We start from the raw sequence: 25,429 nt of genomic DNA, 5'->3' as shown, positions 1-25,429 counted from the left end.
GTGGGTGAGGGTGGAGGACGCACATTTAGTTTACACTTAATATTTCATATTTAATAAACAGCCATCTTGGGCTCATGGTTCTTTGATGGTGATCTTCATCCCTGAACGTGGCTTCTGGGTGAACCTGCAGTGGATGTGTGGCACCCCAGGGGTCTGGTTTCCACAGTAACAGCAATGTTATGTCTGAGAGCAGGTGGGAGGTCTCTTGGTCAGGAATCCTATGCATGCCACACCTCCTGCCCAGTCCTGGGAGGGGAAGAACTTCCCCTATATAAACCTGGGGCTGAGGCAGGGTTGGAGAGTTCAGAGGGAGAGTTCAGCCAGGAGGGCTGACAGGGAGCTGTGGCTCCGGCTGGGCCCAGCTCCTGGGCCATGCCAGAAGTAGAGACAGAGAAGAGAAGCAGCTATGGGAAGAAACAACAGGAGCTCTGTGGGAGCAGTGCTACAAGGAGTCAGGGGCTGGCAGCTGCAGAGCTCGCCCTGACTGAGAAGATTTCTTACCGGACCCGGAGTCCGAGGCTGTGGGGACTAACTCCTACCCAGCAGCAGAATCCGTCAGGCAGGGGATTTCAGGTCCTCTGGCCAAGAAACCCGAAGGCACGGTCACACGCATGGGACCAGCACCGCCGTCGTGGAGCGGAAGCTACTAGAAGGCCCCGAGTCACCGGCCATACGGGTGAGCACCACACGGTACACTCAGTGACGTGGGCTACTTATACCCGCCTCTAGCAAGGTAGCCAGAAGAGTACAGTTAGTTTGGGAGGCCTACAACTCCGCCTGGCCAGGGGAGATCCCATCTGCTCAAGGACTGACCAGGCCCCAATCGCTAGCCAGTACTCCGGGAGGGTCTATCTTTGTCACCAGTAAAGACCCTGAACTACACCGTACCGTCTCCGAGTGGTTCCTGCTACCCCCATCATCCACGTCGGCTACCCTGAGGCCATACCCCTCCCGTTGGGGGTTATACCATCCTCGCTGCACCATCCTTCCACCGGCCTCAGCGGTCTGCTCTGCAGCGGCAGCTCCAAAGCTGCATTCAACGGGTGGCGTAGTCATCCAACATCTACCGCTGATACAGCGCCACTTAGTCTGACTCCCTGGGCACGGACCGGATCACCGCCACGAGACTACAACCCTCAAGAGATCCGGCTCCGGGTAAGCTCCCGCGTGCGCAACGCAGCGCGACACAGGCCCAGGGGCGCGTCAACTTTTGGCGTAGTCGGCAGGATTTCGTGCCCGCAACCACCGGGTACTGCGTGCCTGAAAAAGACTGTTCAAACTTACCTGTGGTGAAGATTCCCGCCATCCGGCGCCATCTTCCGCTTCCTTCCCGCCATCCGGCGCCATCTTCAGCCTTCTTCCCGCCATACGTGGAGTTTTCCCGCCATTGGACGCCATCTTGAGGACGCCGCGCGGGAAGAAGAGGGGCGTGGACTCCGAAAGCGCGCGAGAACTGAAGCCCCGCCTCACGTCCGGACGTTGCGTAAGGTCCTGGAAGGAGCCCAGCAGACGCCGACGTCACAGGAGCACGACGGAAGGTCCTCAACCCTGACGATCCACTGCGGAGCCGCGACCTACGGAAGAGGATCATCGCAAGGTAGGCCACGGTCCACTAGGGGGGAGAAGGATGCCGGATACGGAGGAGAGCTTCACCGCTTCAACCCGCGCCAGCGCAACCGCTGTTGCGGTCATGCCTTTCACCATGCCCTATATCCCGGGGGCAGCCTGGCTACCCCAGTACTCAGGGGAGTCACATACCCTGCATGACTTTAGAGAAAAGCTGGATAGCCTCTTCCAGGTGTACCCCCTCACAGAGGAGCAAAAAGTGAGCATCCTGGTGGCCCAATTAACCGGGGCAGCCCAAAGGGAGGTAAAGTCCTGGCCACCTGGGAGGAGGACTGTCGCAGAGATACTAACCCAGCTAACCGAGGAGGAGCTGCAGTACCACCAATACGAGGAAAGCCAAGAGGACCCGGACGGGTCTGAGGACTACCCTCAGGAGGGAGCACAAAGAGGACATAGCTACTGAAGGGAAGTAGCGTGAATAAAGAGCTGTAAATAGTTACCCGTAAGGGTACAAGGACTGCTGCTAATTAAAATATGGTCCCCGTTGGGATTAGTGAATTGTTCCCCATGTGCCCCTATCTTAAACCAGGCTGAGGACTGTGAGCAGCCATTCCTTATCCCCACTGGCCGAGGACTGAGAGCGGCCATATCCTGTAAATAATTATGTGTTTCTAGTAATTTATGGGAGTCTTTGGTGGATTTACCGGGAATCCTTTGTACATGGTTGGAGCGTAACCCAGGAATGGACTAAAGACTGTTAAGGACTCGGGGCAGGACAGACCCCTACCTGGTTACGTCTCCCTGTTTTGGTGAAATGGACACCTTGCTTTTCTTCAAAAACTGCACCCGGTTGCGGACACGCCGTGACCATCTTTATGTGTTTTTCTTATTGTATTATTATTGTTTATACCTTGTTATGTTTTTCTAAAAATATGTTTAGTCCCGGAGTACTAAATTTCACTAGGGGGGAATGTGGCACCCCAGGGGTCTGGTTTCCACAGTAACAGCAATGTTATGTCTGAGAGCAGGTGGGAGGTCTCTTGGTCAGGAATCCTATGCATGCCACACCTCCTGCCCAGTCCTGGGAGGGGAAGAACTTCCCCTATATAAACTTGGGGCTGAGGCAGGGTTGGAGAGTTCAGAGGGAGAGTTCAGCCAGGAGGGCTGACAGGGAGCTGTGGCTCCGGCTGGGCCCAGCTCCTGAGCCATGCCAGAAGTAGAGACAGAGAAGAGAAGCAGCTATGGGAAGAAACAACAGGAGCTCTGTGGGAGCAGTGCTACAAGGAGTCAGGGGCTGGCAGCTGCAGAGCTCGCCCTGACTGAGAAGATTTCTTACCGGACCCGGAGTCCGAGGCTGTGGGGACTAACTCCTACCCAGCAGCAGAATCCGTCAGGCAGGGGATTTCAGGTCCTCTGGCCAAGAAACCCGAAGGCACGGTCACACGCATGGGACCAGCACCGCCGTCGTGGAGCGGAAGCTACTAGAAGGCCCCGAGTCACCGGCCATACGGGTGAGCACCACACGGTACACTCAGGGACGTGGGCTACTTATACCCGCCTCTAGCAAGGTAGCCAGAAGAGTACAGTTAGTTTGGGAGGCCTACAACTCCGCCTGGCCAGGGGAGATCCCATCTGCTCAAGGACTGACCAGGCCCCAATCGCTAGCCAGTACTCCGGGAGGGTCTATCTTTGTCACCAGTAAAGACCCTGAACTACACCGTACCGTCTCCGAGTGGTTCCTGCTACCCCCATCATCCACGTCGGCTGCCCTGAGGCCATACCCCTCCCGTTGGGGGTTATACCATCCCCGCTGCACCATCCTTCCACCGGCCTCAGCGGTCTGCTCTGCAGCGGCAGCTCCAAAGCTGCATTCAACGGGTGGCGTAGTCATCCAACATCTACCGCTGATACAGCGCCACTTAGTCTGACTCCCTGGGCACGGACCGGATCACCGCCACGAGACTACAACCCTCAAGAGATCCGGCTCCGGGTAAGCTCCCGCGTGCGCAACGCAGCGCGACACAGTCCCAGGGGCGCGTCAGATGGAGACACGGCCCTCGTACTCTGGCCTTGAGTCGAGGGGCAGGTTGGAGTTAACGTATGTCTCAACCCGGTCAAGGACCATATCCAAGAAGGCCTGGAGCTTAGGAGTGTAGCTCCACCGCAAAAGGATCCCAGGGGGTGCAGACGGAGCGGTATACGCCACCTGTCCTCGCTATTCTGGCCTAGTCAGAGGGATTTCGGCTGCAAGAGGGGTACCGGCCCCCGACACCTGACTTTGCTACTCCACGTCCTAGTCAGGGAAGCCCGGCAGGCCCAGAGGATCCCACCGGATATCGGAAGGAGCGGAGCTGCCACCCGTACCCTTTTTCTGAGCGTAGTCCAGAGGGAGACCCGGCCTATCTACACACACAGACAGGAGAGGACTCAGTCTGAAGTCTAGGAATGCTCTGGTGCGGGGTCCTGATTAAGCACTTGAACCACTCGGAGGTTGCCGGCCCTCCTTTCCTGGTGACCGCAGAACTCCGTGAGGAGCAGGGAGAAGCCTTGCAGCCGCACTCTCTACCGTGAGTAAAAACCCTGGAAGTCAACCCCTATGGCCTCCGGACTCTTTATTTATGCACCGCACCGCGCAGCACCAGACCTTCTACACTACAACTCCCTCCATCCTCGTCTCTGCCCTGAGGCCCTGCTCCGCCTGTGGGGAGCAGTATCAACGACGGCTGCCACAACATCCCACCTCAGAGGACTGCAGCAGCGCTGGTGGCCTTCACCAGGTACCACAGGTGGCGTAGTCGATAGCAACCACTCAACCCTGATAGCCCGTACCACCCTTTTTAATGTGACTGCCCTGGGCACGGAACGGGTCCAGGCCACGGCTACTACCCACACCAAACATCTGACCCGGCTCCGAGTAATCCCCTCATCTTCCCAGGGTAGGGCTGCGAGCGTCACACAGAACTTTCTCCCATCTCCCTACTGCATCTCTGGAGCTCAGCCACAGTGATCTTGGGGTTCTTCTTTACCTCTTTCACCAAGGCTCTTCTCCCACGATTGCTCAGTTTGGCTGGACAGCCTGGTCTAGGATGACTTCTGGTGGTCCCAAACTTCTTCCATTTAAGGATTATGGAGGCCACTGTGCTCTTAGGAACCTGAGTAATGCAGAAATTCTTTTGTAACCTTGGCCAGATCTGTGCCTTGCCACAATTCTGTATCTGAGCTCCTTGGGCAGTTGCTCTGAGCTTATGATTCTCATTTGGTCTGACATGCACTGTGAGCAGTGAGGTCTTATATATACAGGTTAGTGCCTTTCAAAATCAAGTAATATCAGTTAAATTAAACACAGCTGGACTCCAATGAAGGAGTAGAACCATCTCAAGGAGGATCACAAGGAAATGGAAAGCATGTGACTTAGATATGAGTGTCTGAGCAAAGGCAAATTTGATATTTCAGTTTTTCATTTTTAATAAATTTGCAAAAATTTCTACATTTCTGTTTTTTTCAGTCAAGATGGGGTGCAGAGTGAACATTAATGAGAAAAAAAATGAACTTTGTAGAATTTACCAAATGGCTGCAATGAAACAAAGAGTGAAACATTTAAAGGGGTCTGACTACTTTCCGTACCCACTGTAGATAGAAAGATGTCAGAGAGATATATAATTAGTGCAGTGCATGTGTAGTACATATATTTAGCTAATAATTAAATAAATTAAAGAACATAATGGCATGGGGTCCCCCATATTATTCTGAACCAGTTGTGGGAAAGTCGACAGCTGGGGACTTTCCCTCAGCTGGTTGAGAATAATATGGGGGACCCCACGCCATTTTTTTCATTTTTCTTTAATTTATTTAATCATTAGCTAAATACATGTACAGTAAGCTACACACTCACTGCACTAATTATATATCTCACTGACATATACTATCTAAAGTGGGGAAAATAAGTATTTCATACACTGCCGATTTTGCAAGTTTTACCACTTACAACGAATGGAGAGGTCTGTAATTTTTATCGCACGTACACTTCAACTGTGAGAGACAGAATCTAGCAAAAAATCCAAAAAATACGTATGATTTTTAAATAATTAAATTGCATTTTATTGCATGAAATAAGTATTTGATCACCTACCAACCAGCAAGAATTCTAACTCTCACAGACCTGTTAGTCTTTCTTTAAGAAGCCCTCCTACTCTGCACTCATTACCTGTATTAATTGCACTTGCTTGAACTCGTTACCTGTATAAAAGACACCTGTCCACACACTCAATCACACTCCAGCCTCTCCACCATGGCCATGATTAAAATCCTGCAGGGCACGCAAGGTCCTCGTGCTTATGCTAGCACACGTCCATTTGAAGTTCGCCAATGACCATTTGAATGATCCAGAAGAGGCATGGGAAAAGGTCACGTGGTCAGATGAGACTAAAAAGTTTTATTTTAGTATCAACTTCATTCGCCATGTTTGGAGGAAGAAGAAGGATGAGTACAACCCCAAGAGCACCATCCCCCACTGTGAAGCATGGTGGGGAAAACATCATACTTTAGGGGCGCTTTTCTGTAAAGGGGACAGGACAACTGCACCGTATTGAAGGGAGCATATATCGCGAAATTTTGGCCAACAACCTCCTTCCCTCAGATATGTCGTGGCTGGGTCTTCCAGCATGACAATGACCTGAAACACACAGCCAGGGTAACTAAAGAGTGGCTCCATAAGAAGCATTTCAAGGTCCTGGAGTGGCCTAGCCAGTCTTCCCACCAAAACTTAATAAAAAATCTTTGGAGGGAGCTGAAACTGAATGCGACAGCCCCGAAACCTGAAAGATCTGGAGAAGATCTGTATGGAGGAGTGGGTCAAAATCCCTGCTGCAGTGTGTGCAAACCTGGTCAAGAACTGCAGGAAACGTCTGACCTCTGTAATTGCAAACAAAGGTTTCTGTACAAAATATTAAGTTCTGTTTTTCTATTGTATCAAATAATTGTTTTATGCAATAAAATGCAAATTAATTATGCAACAATCATGCAATGTAATTTTCTGGATTTTTTTTAGAAACTCATTAGAAATTCATTCTTTGTACTTGGGAAAACTTGCAAAATCGGCAGTGTATCAAATACTTATTTTCCCCACTCTATCTATCTATCTATCTATCTATCTATCTATCTATCTATCTATCTATCTATCTATCTATCTATCTATCTATCTATCTATCTATCTATCTATCTATCTATCTCTCTTATCTACACTGCTCAAAAAAAATAAAGGGAACACTTAAACAACACAATGTAACTCTAAGTCAATAACACTTCTGTGAAATCTACCTGTCCAGTTATGTAGCAACACTGATTGTGAATCAATTTCACCTGCTGTTGTGCAAATGGAACAGACAACTGGTAGAAATGATAGGCAATTAGCAAGATACCCCCTATAAAGAAGTGGTTCTGCAAGTGGTGACCACCGACCATTTCTCTGTTCTCATCCTTTTTGGCTGTGGTTTTGGTCACTTTTTCATTTTGCCATTGCTCTCACCCCTAGAGGTACAGTAGCATGAGGCGGTGTCTACAGTACAACCCACAGAAGTTGCTCAGGTAGTGCAGTTCATCCAGGATGGCACATCAGTGCGAGCTGTGGCAAGAAGGTTAGCTGTGTCTGTCAGCACAGCGTCCAGAGCATGGAGCAGATACTAGGAGATGTGGAGGGAGCCATAGGAGGGGAACAACCCAGCAGCAGGACCGTTACCTCCGCCTTTGTGCAAGGAGGAACAGGAGGAGCACTGCCAGAGCCCTGCAAAATGACCTCCAGCAGGCCACAAATGTGCATGTGTCTGCACAAACGGTTAGAAACCGACTCCATGAGGGTGGTATGATGGCCCGACGTCCACAGATGGGGGTTGTGCTCACAGCCCAACACCGTGCAGGATGCTTGGCATTTGCCACAGAACACCAGGATTGGCAAAGTTGCCACTGGTGCCCTGTGCTCTTCATAGATGAAAGCCGGTTCACACTGAGCACATGTAACAGATGTGACAGAGTCTGGAGATGCCGTGGAGAGCGATCTGCTGCCTGCAACATCCTTCAGCATGACCGGTTTGGCAGTGGGTCAGTAATGGTGTAGGGTGGCATTTCTTTGGAGGGCCGCACAGCCCTCCATGTGCTCGCCAGAGGTAGCCTGACTGCCATTAGGTACCAAGATGAGATCCTCAGACCCCTTGTGAGACCATATGCTGGTGCGGTTGGCCCTGGGTTCCTCCTAATGCAGGACAATGCCAGACCTCATGTGGCTGGAGTGTGTCAGCAGTTCCTGCAAGATGAAGGCATTGAAGCTGTGGACTGGCCCGCCCATTCCCCAGACCTGAATCTGATTGAGCACATCTGGGATATCATGTCTCGCTCCATCCACCAACGTCACGTTGCCCCACAGACTGTCCAGGAGTTGGCTTATGCTTTAGTCCAGGTATGGGAGGAGATCCCACAGGAGACCATCCGCAACCTCATCAGGAGCATGCCCAGGCGTTGTAGGGAGGTCATACAGGCACATGGAGGCCACACACAATACTGAGCCTCATTTTGACTTGTTTTAAGGACATTACATCAAAGTTGGATCAGCCTGTAGTGTGTTTTTCCACTTTAATTTTGGGGGTGACTCCAAATCCAGGCCTCCATTGGTTAATAAATTTGATTTCCATTGATGATTTTTGTGTGATTTTGTTGTCAGAACATTCAACTTTGTACAGAACAAAGTATTCAATGAGAATATTTCATTCATTCAGATCTAGGATGTGTTATTTGAGTGTTCACTTTATTTTTTTGAGCAGTGTATATATCTATATCTGTATATAAGATTATTTCATTAGTTCGAAAACTAGCTTGTAATGACAAATAGAATTACTGTATATAAAAGCTGATGTTAAAAACGTATAGCTTGTCATACGAATACTAGGTGACAAAAAAACACATGACACTCTCCAACTTTTCTTGCTGAGAATCTCAGCTACTTTTTATAAGCAGATGTGAGCTCACCCAAATGTATATGGGGAGCTTAATGCTGGAATCAGCTGGTTTATAGTGGGCACCTTGGCAGCTCAGAGGCAGCATAACCAGTGATAGGCTGGGTTATCGCAAAGTAATAACAATGTTGGGATAAATGCCCCCATCATAGAAAAGTTACATATTCTAATGTCATAGATAACAAACCCTCAATATCTCAGCTTCTTGAACCCTTATTGGTGTGCCTTGTGGATTGTGGGATATTGGGTTTGCTGGTAAGTTTTATATGGATTGCCCCACAACGACAACTTATCTATCAACAGGATAGGTTTTAAGTATCGAATCACTCAGGGGGACCCACTTCCAATTACGTCAAAGGGTGTTCTGTGTCCCTCATTTAAATTAAACAGTGGTCACTCATGTATGCTGATGCTTGATTTACTGTTCATGGGACTGATGGAGTCACCAAGTATTATTTTCATCATTAGCAAAAACAATAAATGAAGTGGAAGTGCTCCACTCAAACAAGTTACACAGAACCCCCTTTGTCATAATTAATAGTGGGTCCCCAGAGTCATACCTATCATGTGGATAGATGATAAGCTGTAATTGTGGGACAATCCCACGATTTTTGTACTTCTCCTTACGTTTAGGCCATGCTCCCAAATAGCCTTAAACCATAAGGAGCACACATGACCATAACCAAAATACATGGTAAGTGCACATATTTTACCACCTATGTATAGTTCTGAAGGACTGCCCTTTTTTGGATAGATACCAACAGGGTCGTACATAGAAATCATGGGGCTCCATTGTAGAAGTTATATATATAGCTCTCCATATAGTTTAATGGGCCCCATAGTGCCCACAATCCTTCATATAGTATACTGCACGCCATAGTCCTCCATATAGTATAATGCACTCCCCATAGTCTTCCATATAGTATAATGCACTCCCCATAGTCCTCCATATATTATAATGTACTCCCCATAGTCATCCATATAGTATAATTCACTCCCCATAGTCCTCCATATAGAATAATGCACTCCATATAGTGTAATGCACCCTCCATAGTCCTCCATACAGTATAATGTACCCGTATAGTCCTTCATATATTATAATGCACTCCCCATAGTCATCAATTTAGTATAATGCAACCTCCATAGTCCTCCATATAGTATAATGCACCCCAAAGTCCTCTATATAGTATAATGCACTCCCTAAAGTCCTCCATATAGTGTAATACACTCCACATAGTCCTCAATATGGTATAATGCACTCCCCATAATCCTCTATCTAGTGTAATGCACCCCGAAGTCTTCCATATAGTATAATACACTCCCCATAGTCCTCCATATAGTATAATGCACCCCATAATCCTCAATTTAGTATACTGCACCTTTAATAGTCCTCCATACAATGTAATGCACCCCAAAGTCCTTCATATAGTATACTGCGCTCCTCATAGTCCTCCATATAGTATAATGCACCCTCAATAGTCCTACATATAGTTAGGCTGTGGGTTGAACTAGATGGACTTAGTCTTCCTTCAACCTTAAAAACTATGTTACTATAATGCCCTCCCATAGTCCACACAGTATAATAGTTCTCCAGGCAATATTACGGCCACCACAATGTACTCATTGAATATAAAAACAAAACAAAACAAAAAAAACAACAATTCTCACCTCTCCTCCTTGTTCCCCCACTGCTCCGGTCTCTACAGCTGGCATACTGAAGCGCCACACATCTCAGCGCACCGGACGCTGCACTGAGACGTCAGGCGCCGGGGGAGAATAATGGAGGAGGAAGTGTCAGCTGACGCTCCCTCGTTCAACATTGCTTTCATCTATATTGGATACAGTTGAACTTGCATTGACAGGGAGGGTGGGAGGGCAGAGCTGGCTCCCTGGTTCACAGGCCCCATAGCAGCTGCGTGGCCTGTCACCATTGGTGGTACGCCACTGGTTAACAGGGAATATGTGTACTAGCTATTGGAATAAATGAGCACTTATATCAGTTTGATGCTAAAACTTTATGCATTTTTTTAAATGTACAAAATACTTGCAGTCATGTGCTACCTTTAAAGGGATTGTCCACTACTAGAACAACCCCTTCTCACTCTGAATGTTTGCCCCCATTAAAAGAAAAACACCTATACTCACCTCCCGTGCCGGTACCGTTCCTATCTCCGCTATCTCCACTATTTATATTATTCCTACTGTTTTTCTCTTTGCTTGTGTTAACAATTTGGCCATATATAACGATTGCTGACTTGCGTGTTATTAGCTCTGTGGTGGTTTATTTGAGTTGGTAAGCAGCAATATTATTATGGTTTAATGTACATAATTCATTCTTATTATTCAATAATATAGTTTTTACACACTTTTTAATGAATTTTCTTTGTGTTGGAATACACTATATAAGTATACAGTCCTGTTCACCATTATTGGCACTCCATTTTTTTCATAGACTGTACAACATCTTCAGAAATAAATGGAAATGTACCGAAGTTATATCCTCAGGATTTCTTAATTAATTGTCCAAAGTAATACAACAATAAAACATTGTTTTTCAACTTCCATGTTGCAATTTCAAAGAAAAAACAAAATGAACAGCATGTGCAGAAATAAAGGCACCCCTAATTAATACTTGGTTGCACACCCTTTGGCATTACTGACAGCCTCCACACGTTTCTTGTAGCCAGCTATAAGCTCCTTGCACTTCTCAGCTGGAATTTTCTCCCACTCTTCCTTTGCAAATTGTTCAAGCTCTTGAATGTTTGCAGGGTTCTTTTTCCCAATGGCTGATTTCAGCTCCCCCCAAAGATTTCCAGTGGGATTCAGGTCAGGACTCATTGCTGGCCATTTTAAAACAGTCCATTTTTTCTTTTTCAACTATTCCTGTGTACTTTTGGGTCATTGTCTTGCTGGAGGACCCATGATCTTTGACTGAAGCCAAGTTTTCTTACACTGGGTAGGACATTTCGCTCTAAAATCTCTTAATTATTCTCTGATTTCATGATTCCTGTGATACGGTAAATGCCTCCAGTACCAGACGCAGCAAAGCAACGTCACAGCATTAAGGATCCTCCAGCATGTTTATTGTTGGTAAGGTGTTCTTTTCCTTATAATCTTCAGTGCGCCGTCTGTAAACAAACTGTTGCTTTGCATTGCCAAAAAGCTCTATTTTTGTTTTATCTGTCCACAGAACATTTTCCTAGCAGGATTAAGGTTTGTCAAGTTACTGTTTTGCAAAGATCAGTCTTTCCTTTTTATATTTTTTCTTCAGCAATGGTTTTTTCCTTGGCTTTCGCCCATAAAGGTCTGCTTGGTTTAGTGTGCGGAATATGGTACTTATGGAAACCATGACCCCAGACTGTTCCAGGTTGTCCTTCAGGTCTTTGGATGTTTGACGTGGTGTTTTGCGGTCCATGCTCTTTTTTTGCATTGCATATTCTTTCCCCTTTCTTGGACCAGCACTCCTCCCATTTGGCACAGGTGATTTTAAATTAGCAGGAGACTTCAAAGAGGTTCTAGCCTATTTTTGCTCTCACTTGAGAGCTTGAGGAATGTGAGTTACAATGCTCTTTTCATGTGGTGTTGGTGCAGTGTGTTGGCAATTGTTGCTGTGGCTTTGCGCTTGTGAGGCGGCGTGGCCTGGAGTCATGAGGACTCAGTCTTGCAGCATGGTGCTGTGAGGCACCAGGCCGCCCGCCCTGCTGGTGCATTGTCGCAGCGGCGGTGGTTGGCGCACAGCACCTCTCGTTTTAGGCAGGAAACGTTAGGACTCACTAAGAGGTTTGCCGTGACGTGGCAGTGGGCTTCATACAGCCTGATCAGAATGTTAAACTAAGAACCTCATGTTCAGTTATATACAGTGCTGGCCAAAAGTATTTGCACTCCTGCAATTCTGTCAGATAATACTCAGTTTCTTCCTGAAAATGATTGCAATCACAAATTCTTTGGTATTATTCTCTTCATTTAATTTGTCTTCAATGAAAAAACACAAAAAGAATTGTCCTAAAGCCAAATTGGATATAATTCCAGACCAAACCTAAAAAAGGGGGTGGACAAAAGTATTGGCACCCTTTGAAAAATCATGTGATGCTTCTCTAATTCGTGTAATTAACAGCACCTGTAACTTACCTGTGGCACCTAACAGGTGTTGGCAATAACTAAATCACACTTGCAGCCAGTTAACATGGATTAAAGTTGACTCAACCTCTGTCCTGTGTCCTTGTGTGTACCACATTGAGCATGGAGAAAAGAAAGAAGACCAAAGAACTGTCTGAGGACTTGAGAAACCAAATTGTGAGGAAGCATGAGCAATCTCAAGGCTACAAGTCCATCTCCAAAGACCTGAATGTTCCTGTGTCTTCCGTGCGCAGTGTCATCAAGAAGTGTAAAGCCCATGGCACTGTGGCTAACCTCCCTAGATGTGGACGGAATAGAAAAATTGACGAGAGATTTCAACGCAAGATTGTGCGGATGGTGCATAAAGAACCTCGACTAACATCCAAACAAGTTCAAGCTGCCCTGCAGTCCAAGGGTACAACAGTGTCAACCCGTACTATCCGTCGACGTCTGAATGAAAAGGGACTGGATGGTAGGATACCCAGGAAGACCCCACTTCTTACCCCGAGACATAAAAAAGCCAGGCTGGAGTTTGCCAAAACTTACCTGAGAAAGCCTAAAACGTTTTGGAAGAATGTTCTCTGGTCAGATGAGACAAAAGTAGAGCTTTTTGGGAAAAAGCATCAACATAGAGTGTACAGGAAAAAAAAAGAGGCATTCAAAGAAAAGAACACGGTCCCTACAGTCAAACATGGCGTAGGTTCTCTTATGTTTTGGGGTTGCTTTGCTGCCTCTGGCACTGGACTGCTTGACCGTGTGCATGGCATTATGAAGTCTGAAGACTACCAACAAATTTTGCAGCATAATGTAGGGCCCAGTGTGAGAAAGCTGGGTCTCCCTCAGAGGTCATGGGTCTTCCAGCAGGACAATAACCCAAAACACACTTCCAAAAGCACTATAAAATGGTTTTAGAGAAAGCACTGGAGACTTCTAAGGTGGCCAGCAATGAGTCCAGACCTAAATCCCATAGAACACCTGTGGAGAGATCTCAAAATGGCAGTTTGAAGAAGGCACCCTTCAAATATCAGGGACCTGGAGCAGTTTGCCAAAGAAGAATGGTCTACAATTCCAGCAGAGCATTGTAAGAAACTCATTGATGGTTACCGGAAGCGGTTGTTCGCAGTTATTTTGGCTAAAGGTTGTGCAACCAAGTATTAGGCTGAGGGTGCCAATACTTTTGTCCGGCCCTTTTTTGGAGTTTTGTGTGAAATGATCAATGATTTGATTTTTGCTTCATTCTCTTTTGTGTTTTTTCCTTGCAAGCAAATTAAATGAAGAGAATAATACCAAAGAATTTGTGATTGCAATCATTTTCAGGAAGAAGCTGAGTATTATCTGACAGAATTGCAAGGGTGCCAATACTTTTGGCCAGCACTGTATATTTTTGCCGAGAGGTATTAGGTCAATGTATGATTCTTTGGAGGTGCGGTCCATGCTCTTTTTTTGCATCTCTTGTCAATTCTCCTCTTTCCCCCATGTCCAGTGAGGTTCTTGACAGTTCCATGCTTGGAAAAAAATTTAATAACATTGCACACTGTTGAAACTGGGATACCAAGGTCTTTAGAGATGACTTTTTGCCCTTTGGAAGTCTTGTGTTTGCTAATAATAGCAGTTCTGATGTCCTCAGACAGCTCCTTTGTCTTCACCATTGTGACAAAGGATCAGGGCCTTCCATGTGGCTTTTTAAAACACTGAAGTCATCATTAATTGGCTAATTCATGTCACATGGGCACCAACAATTAATCACAGGTGAATCTCTTTTGTGATTTACCACATGCGAGTCAAAATGTGATTCATACTAAATGTAAATGGTGCCAAATACCAGTGACACAGCAAGCTCTAGGTTTTTCTATTTTTCCCTCCCATTGTTTTTTGTTTTAAATTATTGTTTATGATTTGCTCTTTTGTATGTAACACGAGTCTCTATACAAAAAAACTATTTCACTTGATTCATTTTTTCAGGAGATATTCCACATTATGTACTTAAACTTCATGGGTGCCAATAACGATCAGCCGAGCTGTATATGTATATGTTATCCCTATGTAACATAGTTACTGTATAATAGGGTCATATTGATATAGATGAAATGGAACATATTTTTTATGATTTATCAATTTTTGATATAATAATATCATCAATTTAATCAGTTATGTAATAACCTCGTGTGTATATACAGGGGGTTTATGGGATCACGCCACTGTGCTTGATAAAGGCTACATGGAGATTGGGTGAATAAACTACATGTGTTTTTCACTGGATTTTTTTTTGGAGTGCTGCCTCCTTCTTCTATTGGATTGACATTGGAGGACATTGAGCTAGTGATCTGGGAGGATTTTTTTTACACCTGTTGTTATCACATAAGGCTGCGTTACCACGTTCAGTATTTGGTCAGTATTTTCCATCAGTATTTGTAAGCCAAAACCAGGAGTGGGTGATAAATACAGAAGTGGTGACGTGTTTATTACTTGGCCTACGCGTTTTGTGGCTACACTGCCACTTCCTCAGGGCTACCAAGTCAATCACAATCCACATATATATAACATATAATTACACGTGTCACACATGACATGTTATAAATTATATGTAATTATATGTTATATATATGTGGATTGTGATTGACTTGGTAGCCCTGAGGAAGTGGCAGTGTAGCCACGAAACGCGTAGGCCAAGTAATAAAGAAAGTTTTGGTTTATCATTAATCCTTGTGTGTCTCTGGACCAGCGTGGAGGATCAGCCCAGCTTCTTATCTCCCCTCATTGTTTACTGATCAGTGGGGTCTCCTGCAGCGGCCATCTGACAGGTGCTTCACAGTTGGTTGTGACTCACACAACCTCAGAAGGTGAGTCAGACTGATTGTGGGACCTGGTATTTACTTTTATACGGATAAAGCCCTATGTGCGCTGTCTTTCCTATCTTTATATAAATGTAAGCATAATGGTGTTTATTTCCCCATAAACACAATGTTAGTAATTCGATGATAATAGACTATTAATACAGTGTTTTACCTCTCATGTTACATTGTAATTCAATGGTTTCCTGCAGACCTTTGATCACATCTTGTAATGCGCGGCACTCTGCACATTAATAGAGAAAATTATGACATGAATTTCTTGCATGATGCTTTTCACAATGAATTAATTACTTGAAAAACCTAACAAGACTCTAACCCTGAAGTACACAGAGCCTTAGACCAAGTACACACGGCATCATTTAGGCAACGTTCCCATGATGAGTATCTGGTGAGTTTTTGATGTTGCTGATTTTCTGCACCCTTTCTGCACCTATTAAGTAAATTATGTTACTTGCCTTTTTTTCATTGCGCTTTTGAGTGCATATTTTTACCTGTTTTTATCATCTTTTTAACCATTTTTGTCATGTCATGTTTTAAATAAAGCTGCTTTGTTTTTGATACTTTCTGGTATTTGTCTTTGACAAAACTTTATCAATAAAGTCATGTGGAGATTACACACGTTTTTGATGCCTTTCCGCAGTTGAAACATACTAGTATCGAATGTGCATTTTTTTACCTGCGGATTTTCTGCTTCTAATGCAAGTCTATGGGAAAATCTGCACATAAAACTCAGCGTACCTGCTAGAGAAATGACCATATTGTGGATGTGAAACACGCACTGTAGGTCAGGCTACGCAGCATTAAATAGAAGCTCAGTGGGCAGGAGATTTCCATAATTCCCATTCACTTTGCTGGAGCAAAAATACTCAGCTTCAAAAACGTACCAAAAACTCATCGTCGGCACACAGCCTAAGGCTATGTGTACACAGTGGGGTTTTTTTCAGGTGGATTCCGCTCAGAATCCACCTGAAGAAGAGCTGCAAAAGCTTCCCATAAAATGAACATAGCGCACAGACATTTTGCTCCTTCCTATGTCACTTTTTTTTAAATACTTCAGGGTTTGGAAATAATAAAGAGGTTAAAAGAAGTGACATGTTTATCCTGGACAGTTTCCGCTAAGGAGCAGTACACTCTCTATACTTCACAGTACAGAGATCGAAAGATTCAGGCGGCGGAGCCGCTGCAAGAACGACGACTACAATGCTGGTGAAGCCGCCTTAGGGAAATGACCAACTGCATTTTCCTGAAGGTGATGTGCTTGGGAAAACTGAGCAGCTGCACCAGTGTCTAAGTGCCGCCATATGCATTCATACGTTGTGGTTCAAAGTGTGTTTTATTACCATTATTACTGCATGATCACAGCAAAGGTTTTGCCACAATCCTGCAAAAACGTAATTTTGCCGCAGTTTGTTTTGCTGCAGTTTTCCTGTAATTGTTGCAAAAATACAATAGGACAGTAAATAACATAATCTGCTAATATTATTCACACATATTGAAATTAGTGTTTCCACAAGCAAAACATTAAAGGGGTATTCCAGCAACACACATTTCTGGTTCGGGAAGTTAGCAGTGCAGATGACATCGTTCATCTCCCTATGTGAAAGTAAGCGGTGTTAGGGCTCACTCACACTGGAGAGTAGCCAGCGAATAACTGGGACGAGTACTATGTGACGTTTCATCGGATAGTACCCGCTCCAATGTTATACTATGGAGCCGTGCCGACTAGCATCTATTTTCTCACGCTGAGTCGGCATGAGAAAAAAAAATCGCTGCATGCTGCGACTGGCAGCGTATATCGGACAGTGCGCACCATACAAGTCTATGGGTGCGTGCAAAACATCGGACTGTACTTGGATTTCATCTGAGTGCAGTGCGATTACTGCAGATGCCAGCAATGGAGGAGATGGAGAAATTACGTTCTCCATGTCTTCCGCAGCCGTGCTGCGATTTTCTCATGCAAGGAGGATCGTAGCACAGAGCACTGACACTCGGCTTAGAATACTCCTTTAAGGTTCTAATTAAGAAGACTGGTACATAATACTTGCTGATCATGCATGCGTTCTGGCACATATTTTACAGATGCAATTCAGTGGCACCAATCATCTTTCGATTTGGAAGTGAACAATGCCAGAAGAACACCCCTTTAAGGTTACATATAACATATATTAGATTGAAATCTTGTTGTGGACTTGCCACAGGGTTTGCAGCAAAATCGTCAGAAAAAATTCCTATTTTATATTTGAGATTAGTTGTGGCAGCCCTTCATTTCCTGACTAAGTACATTCTGGTGTCTACATGTGACAAGTGCCCTGAAATAATAAAGACTAATCAGCTGAAGTGCTGTGAGATACCAGTTTTTAGGATGCTACAATATCATTATCATCATCAAACCTTGTGTGAGGCTCAGTTGTTTTGTCTGACTAATTTTCCACATTCGACTCCATTTCTCCAGCTGGATTTCAAGCAGATTATTCTTTCCATTAACCTCAGCAAATTTCTGCACAAACACAAAGCATGGTGTTATAGATGGTGGTGTGCATAACACATTAACTTCGATTCATGATTTGTATTTTTTTTAAAGTCACCTTTCTCTCTTTTCTTGTGGTATTCGTTGGTGTTTTTTATGCCAAATTCTTTAAAATGTCTTGAATTGTTCGAAATTCCAAAATATTGTAAAAAAATTTTTTTTCTTTTGTTTTTAACCTTTTTGCAACTTTTTAGAAAGTTGCACATTTTGCAAAATCGTGGAACAATTAGACCAAAATATCTGGCGGACAGAAAATCAATCCGGTGTGGGGAGTACAATCGCAACAAATTTTACGAGTTTTGAACAAATCACAAATGATGAATCGGGCAAAAACATCTAGAAATGATAAACTCCAACGACAATGGCGAACATAAAAAATAAATAGGCAAACACATAAAATAGTCTTTAAAAATTGCATAAATTAAAAGATTAATAAGGTGCAAATGAAAAGCAGGCAAAAAACACCAAAAATTAGACAAGAAATGTGCACATTCAATGATGAATTAGCCACTATGTTCTAAACCGTATAGCGAATAAATATAGAGAGCATTCACTGGAGTGATATGGTGAGTGCAATAGTAAGTCTATGGTCACAGCCCTACTATCAGTATTTGGTCAGTATTCGGTCAGTATTTTTTCTCAGGAGTGGGGGGCAAAACCAGGTGAGGAACAATCAGAGAAAAGGTATAATAGAAACAAGTCACCAATTCTGCATTTATCAATCACTCCTGGTTTTGGTTTTGAAAAAATACTGACCAAATACTGATAGTGGGGCCGTGGCCTTCGATAAACATTAGGGAATGGTGTAAAGGTGCTCTAAACAAAGCTATGCATTACCCATATACATTTTTTAAATGATGTTTTGAGGAAAGCTAAATCTTCAAGTCTTTTCTGCTGCATAAAATTAACACTTATGACATGTAATGAAACAAAAATAAAAATAAAACAAAATTAAAGATAATAAATAGAGTGCAGTTATCAAATGTAATAAAATAGAATTGAAAAGGGTATATTTATTAATGGGATTATGTGTATCCCTTGCATAGACTGGGTTGAAGTACCAGGCACAGTCACACTTGTACAAATGTCACAGTCTATCAGTGGTAGTGGTCCCCACTGATGAAACGTTAAAGGGGTTCTCCGGTCAAAAATGATAAGTCACTCTGTGTGACTGGAGTGTTATGAATCCCTACAGCGCAGGACCTGCGGGTACGTATGTGTTATGCATTCTCCCGGCCAGAGCCTGACTATTGGGCTCGGCCTCGCTACATACACTTGTATTGAAAGAGGCCGCGCCTACTGGTCAGCTTTGGCCGGGAGAATGCATAACACATACAATCTCTGGCAAAAATTATGGAATCACCGGGATTGGAGGATGTTCATTCAGTTGTTTAATGTTGTTGAAAAAAAGCAAATCACAGACATGTCACAAAACTAAAGTTATTACAAATGGCAACTTTATGGCTTTAAGAAACACTCCAAGAAATCAAGAAAAAAAATGTGGTACTCAGTAAGGGTAATTTTTTCAGACCAAGCAGAGGGAAAAAATGATGGAATCACTCAATTCTGAGGAAAAAATTATGGAATCACCCTGTAAATTTTCATTTCCAAAACTAACACCTGCATCAAATTAGATCTGCTCGTTAGTCTGCATCTAAAAAGGAGTGATCACACCTTGGAGAGCTGTTGCACCAAGTGGACAGACATGAATCATGGCTCCAACACGAGAGATGTCAATTGAAACAAAGGAGAGGATTATCAAACTCTTAAAAGAAGGTAAATCATCACGCAATGTTGCAAAAGATGTTGGTTGTTCACAGTCAGCTGTGTCTAAAATCTGGACCAAATACAAACAACATGGGAAGGTTGTTAAAGGCAAACATACTGGTAGACCAAGGAAGACATCAAAGCGTCAAGACCGGAAACTTAAAGCAATATGTCTCCAAAACAGGTAATGCACAAAAAAACAAATGAGGAATGAATGGGAGGAAACTGGAGTCAATGTCTGTGACCGAAGTGTAAGAAACCGCGTAAAGGAAATGGGATTTACATACAGAAAAGCTAAACGTAAGCCATCATTAACACCTAAACAGAAAAAAACAAGGTTACAATGGGCTAAGGAAAAGTATTCGTGGACTGTGGATGACTGGATGAAAGTCATATTCAGTAATGAATTGCGAATCTGCATTGGGCAAGGTGATGATGCTGGAACTTTTGTTTTGTGCCGTTCCGATGAGATTTATAAAGATGACTGCATGAAGAGAACATGCAAATTTCCACAGTCATTGATGATATGGGGCTGCATGTCAGGTAAAGGCACTGGGGAGATGGCTGTCATTACATGTTGCCCAAGTTTACATTGATATTTTGGACAGTTTTCTTATCCCATCATTTAAAAGGATGTTTGGGGATGATGACATCATTTTTCAAGATGATAAAGCATCGCGCCATAGAGCAAAAACTGTCAAAACATTCCTTGAAAGAAGACACATAATGTCATGGCCTGCAAATAGTCCAGATCTCAATCCAATTGAAAATCTTTGGTGGAAGTTGAAGAAAATGGTCCATGACAAGGCTCCAACCTGTAAAGCTGATCTGGCAACAGCAATCAGAGAAAGTTGGAGCCAGATTGATGAAGAGTACAGTTTGTCACTCATTAAGTCCATGCCTCAGAGACTGCAAGCTGTTATTAAAGCCAGAGGTGGTGCAACAAAATACTAGTGATGTATTGGAGTGTTCTTTTGTGTGTTTGTTTTTCATGATTCCATAATTTTTTCCTCAGAATTGAGTGATTCCATCATTTTTTCCCTCTGCTTGGTCTGAAAAAAATTACCCTTACTGAGTACCACATTTTTTTTCTTGATTTCTTGGAGTGTTTCTTAAAGCCATAAAGTTGCCATTTGAAATGACTTCAGTTTTGTGCCATGTCTGTGATCTGCTTTTTTTCAACAACATTAAACAACTGAATGAACATCCTCCGAGCCGGTGATTCCATAATTTTTGCCAGGGGTTGTACATACCCTCCGGTCCCGGCTCAGAAACTGAACAACCCCTTTAATATCCTATCCAAAAAATAGGACATCAGTTGAAATGCCTGTAAAAACCCTTCCTGCCCTAGATCGTAATAGCATTTTGCAGGATTTTATCCATTCTTGCAAACTGCTTTACTATTACATCTTGGTAGTGGTGTAAGTAACAGCCGATGTCCTGCTGTAACAGTTGGGATCAAAATTAACTTCCTTTCTGGCTCATAAATTGGCTGAACCTGCTGGTGGGATCTGCTGACCATCTAATTTATATGGTCGGCTGACTCTCCATCAACGAATAAGGTTGGGGAAGACCAGGATTGGTTGGTTTGAATTTCATTGCCCGATCCTTTTGTTCTGCAGGCAGATAAGCTGATGCTAGGCGAGTCTGGCATCGGCTTACTCTACTCTCCTGATAGAGAACACATCAATGCTGAGCATTCATGTGTATGGGGAGTAGGGAGAGATAGCTGTCAGCCAAAAGAGTTTAGTATATGCGCAGCTTAATTAAAGGGAATCTGTCACCAGCTTTTTACACCTAGTCCTGTAGTGATCATCCCCTGATAATAAAACACTCCCTGTATTGAAACAGCAACACACAGCCTAGTAAGAGACGCATCGCTGAAATCAAGCTCTCAGGCCTACATTATGCTTCTCTCATGGTAGAAACCTGCTGACGGATTCCCTTTAACAAAGCCCTGCATGTGTACTTGCATAGTTGATGCCTATCTTAAGCAATGGCTCTCAGGATGCAGCAATGAAACCCTGGAAAAAAAAATTACTTTTTCCAGAAAGACCTAAAATCGACCACATCCTTCAAATGAAAATTGTACACAGTATGTACCTTTTCTATCTGTGAAAAATCCTCAAGAAGTTTGTCAAGATTAATAGAACAAGGTTTCGTTGATTCTGTGTCTTCAAACATTATTTAGGGCAGACAAACCTTTGCCTGTGGGATAATCAATCAAGTAGACAAATTAGATTAAATTGACTATTAATACAGTGCATACAGTGTCAGATTACTATTTATCTTGATTGGCTGCACCCAGCCCTAGGAACTTGGAAAGTCAATGCTAGGTTGAGAGTGGGATTAGCTTTAGACCCCAATGTAAAGTTTGTAACAGAGCCTGCTGCCTACCATTAGCTATTATTGTATTGGTGTTTTTATATGTGGCAACTGTTATGATCTGCTACAGGGACTAAGGAAAGACAGGAGAACTGTCCCTACAATAGAACTAAACTAGATCCCTACGATGTAACGGGGAACCTGATCCTGCGATCAGACCCGCTAAAGTCCTCGGCTAGTCTGTACGAAGATCTATAGATGTGAGGGAGGGATCCCTACAAGAACTAGGGACTGGGATAAGTTGGACACCTCCTAGCAGAAATAGTAGCAGTCAAAGACAAACACACAACAAAAAGCATAGAGGTCAGAAGACCTAGCAAAACTAACAGAGAATGGCAACAGAGCACCAAGATAGCTCAAGAGTAGTAAATACAATGAAGTCCAGCAAGACCAGGAGGGCGGAGCCGGATTAAATAGGCAAAAATGGTCATGTGACCAGCAAACTAAAAAAAAACTAACAGGAGAGATCTAACAGTACCCCCTCTTCTAAGAGGATCCTCCAGATCCCCTAGGCCCAGGCTTACCAGGAAACCTCCTGTGAAACGCTCTGACAAGTCTGGAAGCAGAAACATCATCCGCCCTCACCCATGAGTTATCCTCAGGTCCGAAACCCTTCCAAGCGACGAGATACTGCAAACTCCCTCTATACCGTCTAGAATTTAGGATGCGGGAAATTTCATATTCCCCGTCCTCCACCACCGGAGGAACAGTGGCAGAGGCGTCACCATCCGACACATCAGCTTTTTTCAACAGAGAAACATGAAACACCGGGTTAATCTTCCAGGACGTAGGAACCTCCAACCTAACAGCAGATTGGTTAACTATCTGAAGCACCTTAAAGGGCCCTACGAACTTGGGACCCAATTTTTTAGAAGGAATCCTCAATCGCAGATTCTTAGAGGACAACCAAACCATGTCACCAACAGCAAACAAAACCTCTTGCCGTTTCCTATCAAAGTACCTCTTAGATTTTTTGTTAGCCTCCTGAAGATTACCACGCACATCCGTCCAAACTCTCTCCAAATCACCGGAAAAACTCTCCTCCTCAGGCACAGCCGAAACCAATTTGGAGAATGACCCAAAAGACGGATGTCTCCCAGAACAACAAAAAAAAGGCGAACACCCAGCAGAAGAGGATGTATGGTTGTTAAGAGCAAATTCAGCAAGTGGCAGAAACTCAGACCACCCCTCTTGATTGTCTGCCACAAAACAACGCAAGAACTGCTCAACATCCTGGTTCTTCCTTTCTGTCTGGCCATTAGACTCAGGATGATATCCAGATGAAAACGACAAATGAACTCCCAACCTGTCACAAAAGGCACGCCAAAAACGAGCCACGAACTGAGGTCCCCTATCAGAAACAATGTCAGTAGGAACACCATGTAGTCTGACAATTTCCTTGACAAAGGCCTTAGCGAGTGTCTTAGCGCAAGGCAGTTTGATGAAGGGAACCAAGTGACACATCTTGCTAAAACGGTCCACGACCACCCAGATGACCGTGAAACCTTCAGAGGGGGGAAGGTCAGTAATAAAGTCCATAGCCAGATGTGTCCAAGGTGCACTAGGAACCTCCAGAGGGCAAAGCAACCCCGCAGCAGGAGCATGCGAAGACTTGGATCTAGCACACACAGTACATTGACGCACCCACTTAATGACTTCCTTCTGCCATCCAGGCCACCAAAAACAGCGACCCACAAGTCTCTTGGTCTCAGAAATTCCTGGATGACCTGCCAACCGAGACTCATGACACTCAACAAACAAATCTCTCTTAAAGGTCCTAGGCACAAACAACCTCCCATGGGGAGTGTTAGATGGGGCATTCTCCTGAGCTTTAAGAATCTCATCCTCCAAAATGGAGTCCAAAGCAGCAATCACAACACCTTCTTGTAAAATGCTCTCCTCTTCCTCCTCAACACCGACTATGGGAGAAAAGCTGCGAGACAAAGCATCCGCTTTAACATTCTTGGTACCCGGGATGTAAGTAACGGAAAAATTAAACCGCAAGAAAAAAAGTGCCCACCTAGCCTGACGGGCATTCAAGCGCTTGGCAGCATCAAGATAGATCAGATTTTTATGATCAGTGAAAACCTGAATGGGAAATTCAGCACCTTCCAAGAGGTGACGCCAGTGTTCAAATGCGAGTTTAATCGCCAGCAATTCCCGATTACCAATATCGTAATTAAGTTCAGTCTCAGAAAATTTTTTTGAAAAAAAGGCACAGGGATGTACTCCATCCTTGTTTTCCTGAGACAACACCGCACCGATCCCCACCGAAGAAGCATCAACCTCAACCAAAAACGGCTTAGTCACATCAGGCTGCATAAGGATGGGAGCAGAGGTGAACCTCTCCTTTAGAAACACAAAAGCTTCAATGGCCTCAGAAGTCCACTGAACCGCATTAGCACCTTTCCTGGTGAGATCGGTCAGCGGTTTGACAATAATAGAAAAAATTTTTATGAATTTTCTGTAATAATTGGCGAAACCCAAAAACCTCTGTATCGATTTCAAACCAATAGGCCTAGGCCATTCCTGCACAGCTTGAACTTTAACCTGGTCCATCTCAAAACCTTCACTGGAGATAATGTAGCCCAAAAAACTAATTCTCTGTACAGCGAACTCACATTTCTCCAGCTTAGCAAAAAGCGAATTGTTCATTAACAACTGTAATACCTCACGTACGCTCCGCCAATGAGACTCCAGATCAGGCGAATAAATCAGAATGTCATCCAAATACACAACCACATTTTTGCCGATTAAAGGTCTAAGGATGTCATTAATAAGATTCTGAAAAAATGCTGGAGCATTGGTGAGACCAAAAGGCATAACCAGATTCTCAAAATGACCCACAGGAGTGTTAAAAGCAGTCTTCCATTCATCACCCTCCTTCATGCGCAACAAATTGTATGCCCCCCGGAGATCAATTTTAGAGAACCACTTGGCCCCCACTAACTGGTTAAATAAATCAGGAATCAATGGCAGTGGGTAAGGATTGCGTACACTAATTTTATTAATCTCACGAAAGTCCAGACAAGGACGTAAACCGCCATCTTTTTTTTTTACAAAAAAAAATCCAACAGCCACAGGAGACTTGGAAGGCCTAATGTGACCGGCGGCCAAGCTTGTCTGTATGTATTCCTCCAAAGCCTTTCTCTCAGGAATAGTAAGATTAAATAAACGACTTTTAGGAAGAGTCGCTCCAGGGACAAATTCAATGG

At 44.1% G+C, this 25,429-nt stretch overlaps 1 protein-coding gene across 1 annotated transcript in view; it reads right to left on the bottom strand.

Annotated features, from left to right (window-relative positions):
• CCDC152 (coiled-coil domain containing 152) overlaps window positions 1–22,013 on the bottom strand; it is a 101,919-nt gene extending 79,906 nt beyond the window's left edge. Inside the window, exons 1-3 of the mRNA XM_073655059.1 lie at window positions 21,933–22,013; window positions 17,927–18,032; window positions 15,690–15,758 (exon numbers count right to left, since the gene is read on the bottom strand). Coding sequence (XP_073511160.1) covers window positions 15,690–15,758; window positions 17,927–18,032; window positions 21,933–22,013 — 256 coding nt within the window. The remainder of the gene's footprint in view (window positions 1–15,689; window positions 15,759–17,926; window positions 18,033–21,932) is intronic.
• Between the last annotated feature and the right edge of the window lie 3,416 nt (window positions 22,014–25,429).

Source organism: Phyllobates terribilis, unplaced genomic scaffold (genome assembly GCF_046119375.1).
Source record: "Phyllobates terribilis strain yellow unplaced genomic scaffold, ASM4611937v1 Scaffold_1__5_contigs__length_1240528914, whole genome shotgun sequence".
NCBI classification, from domain to species: Eukaryota; Metazoa; Chordata; class Amphibia; order Anura; family Dendrobatidae; genus Phyllobates; species Phyllobates terribilis.
Note: the sequence above shows the minus strand (reverse complement) of the source record. Positions and strands in the feature narration are given on the sequence as shown.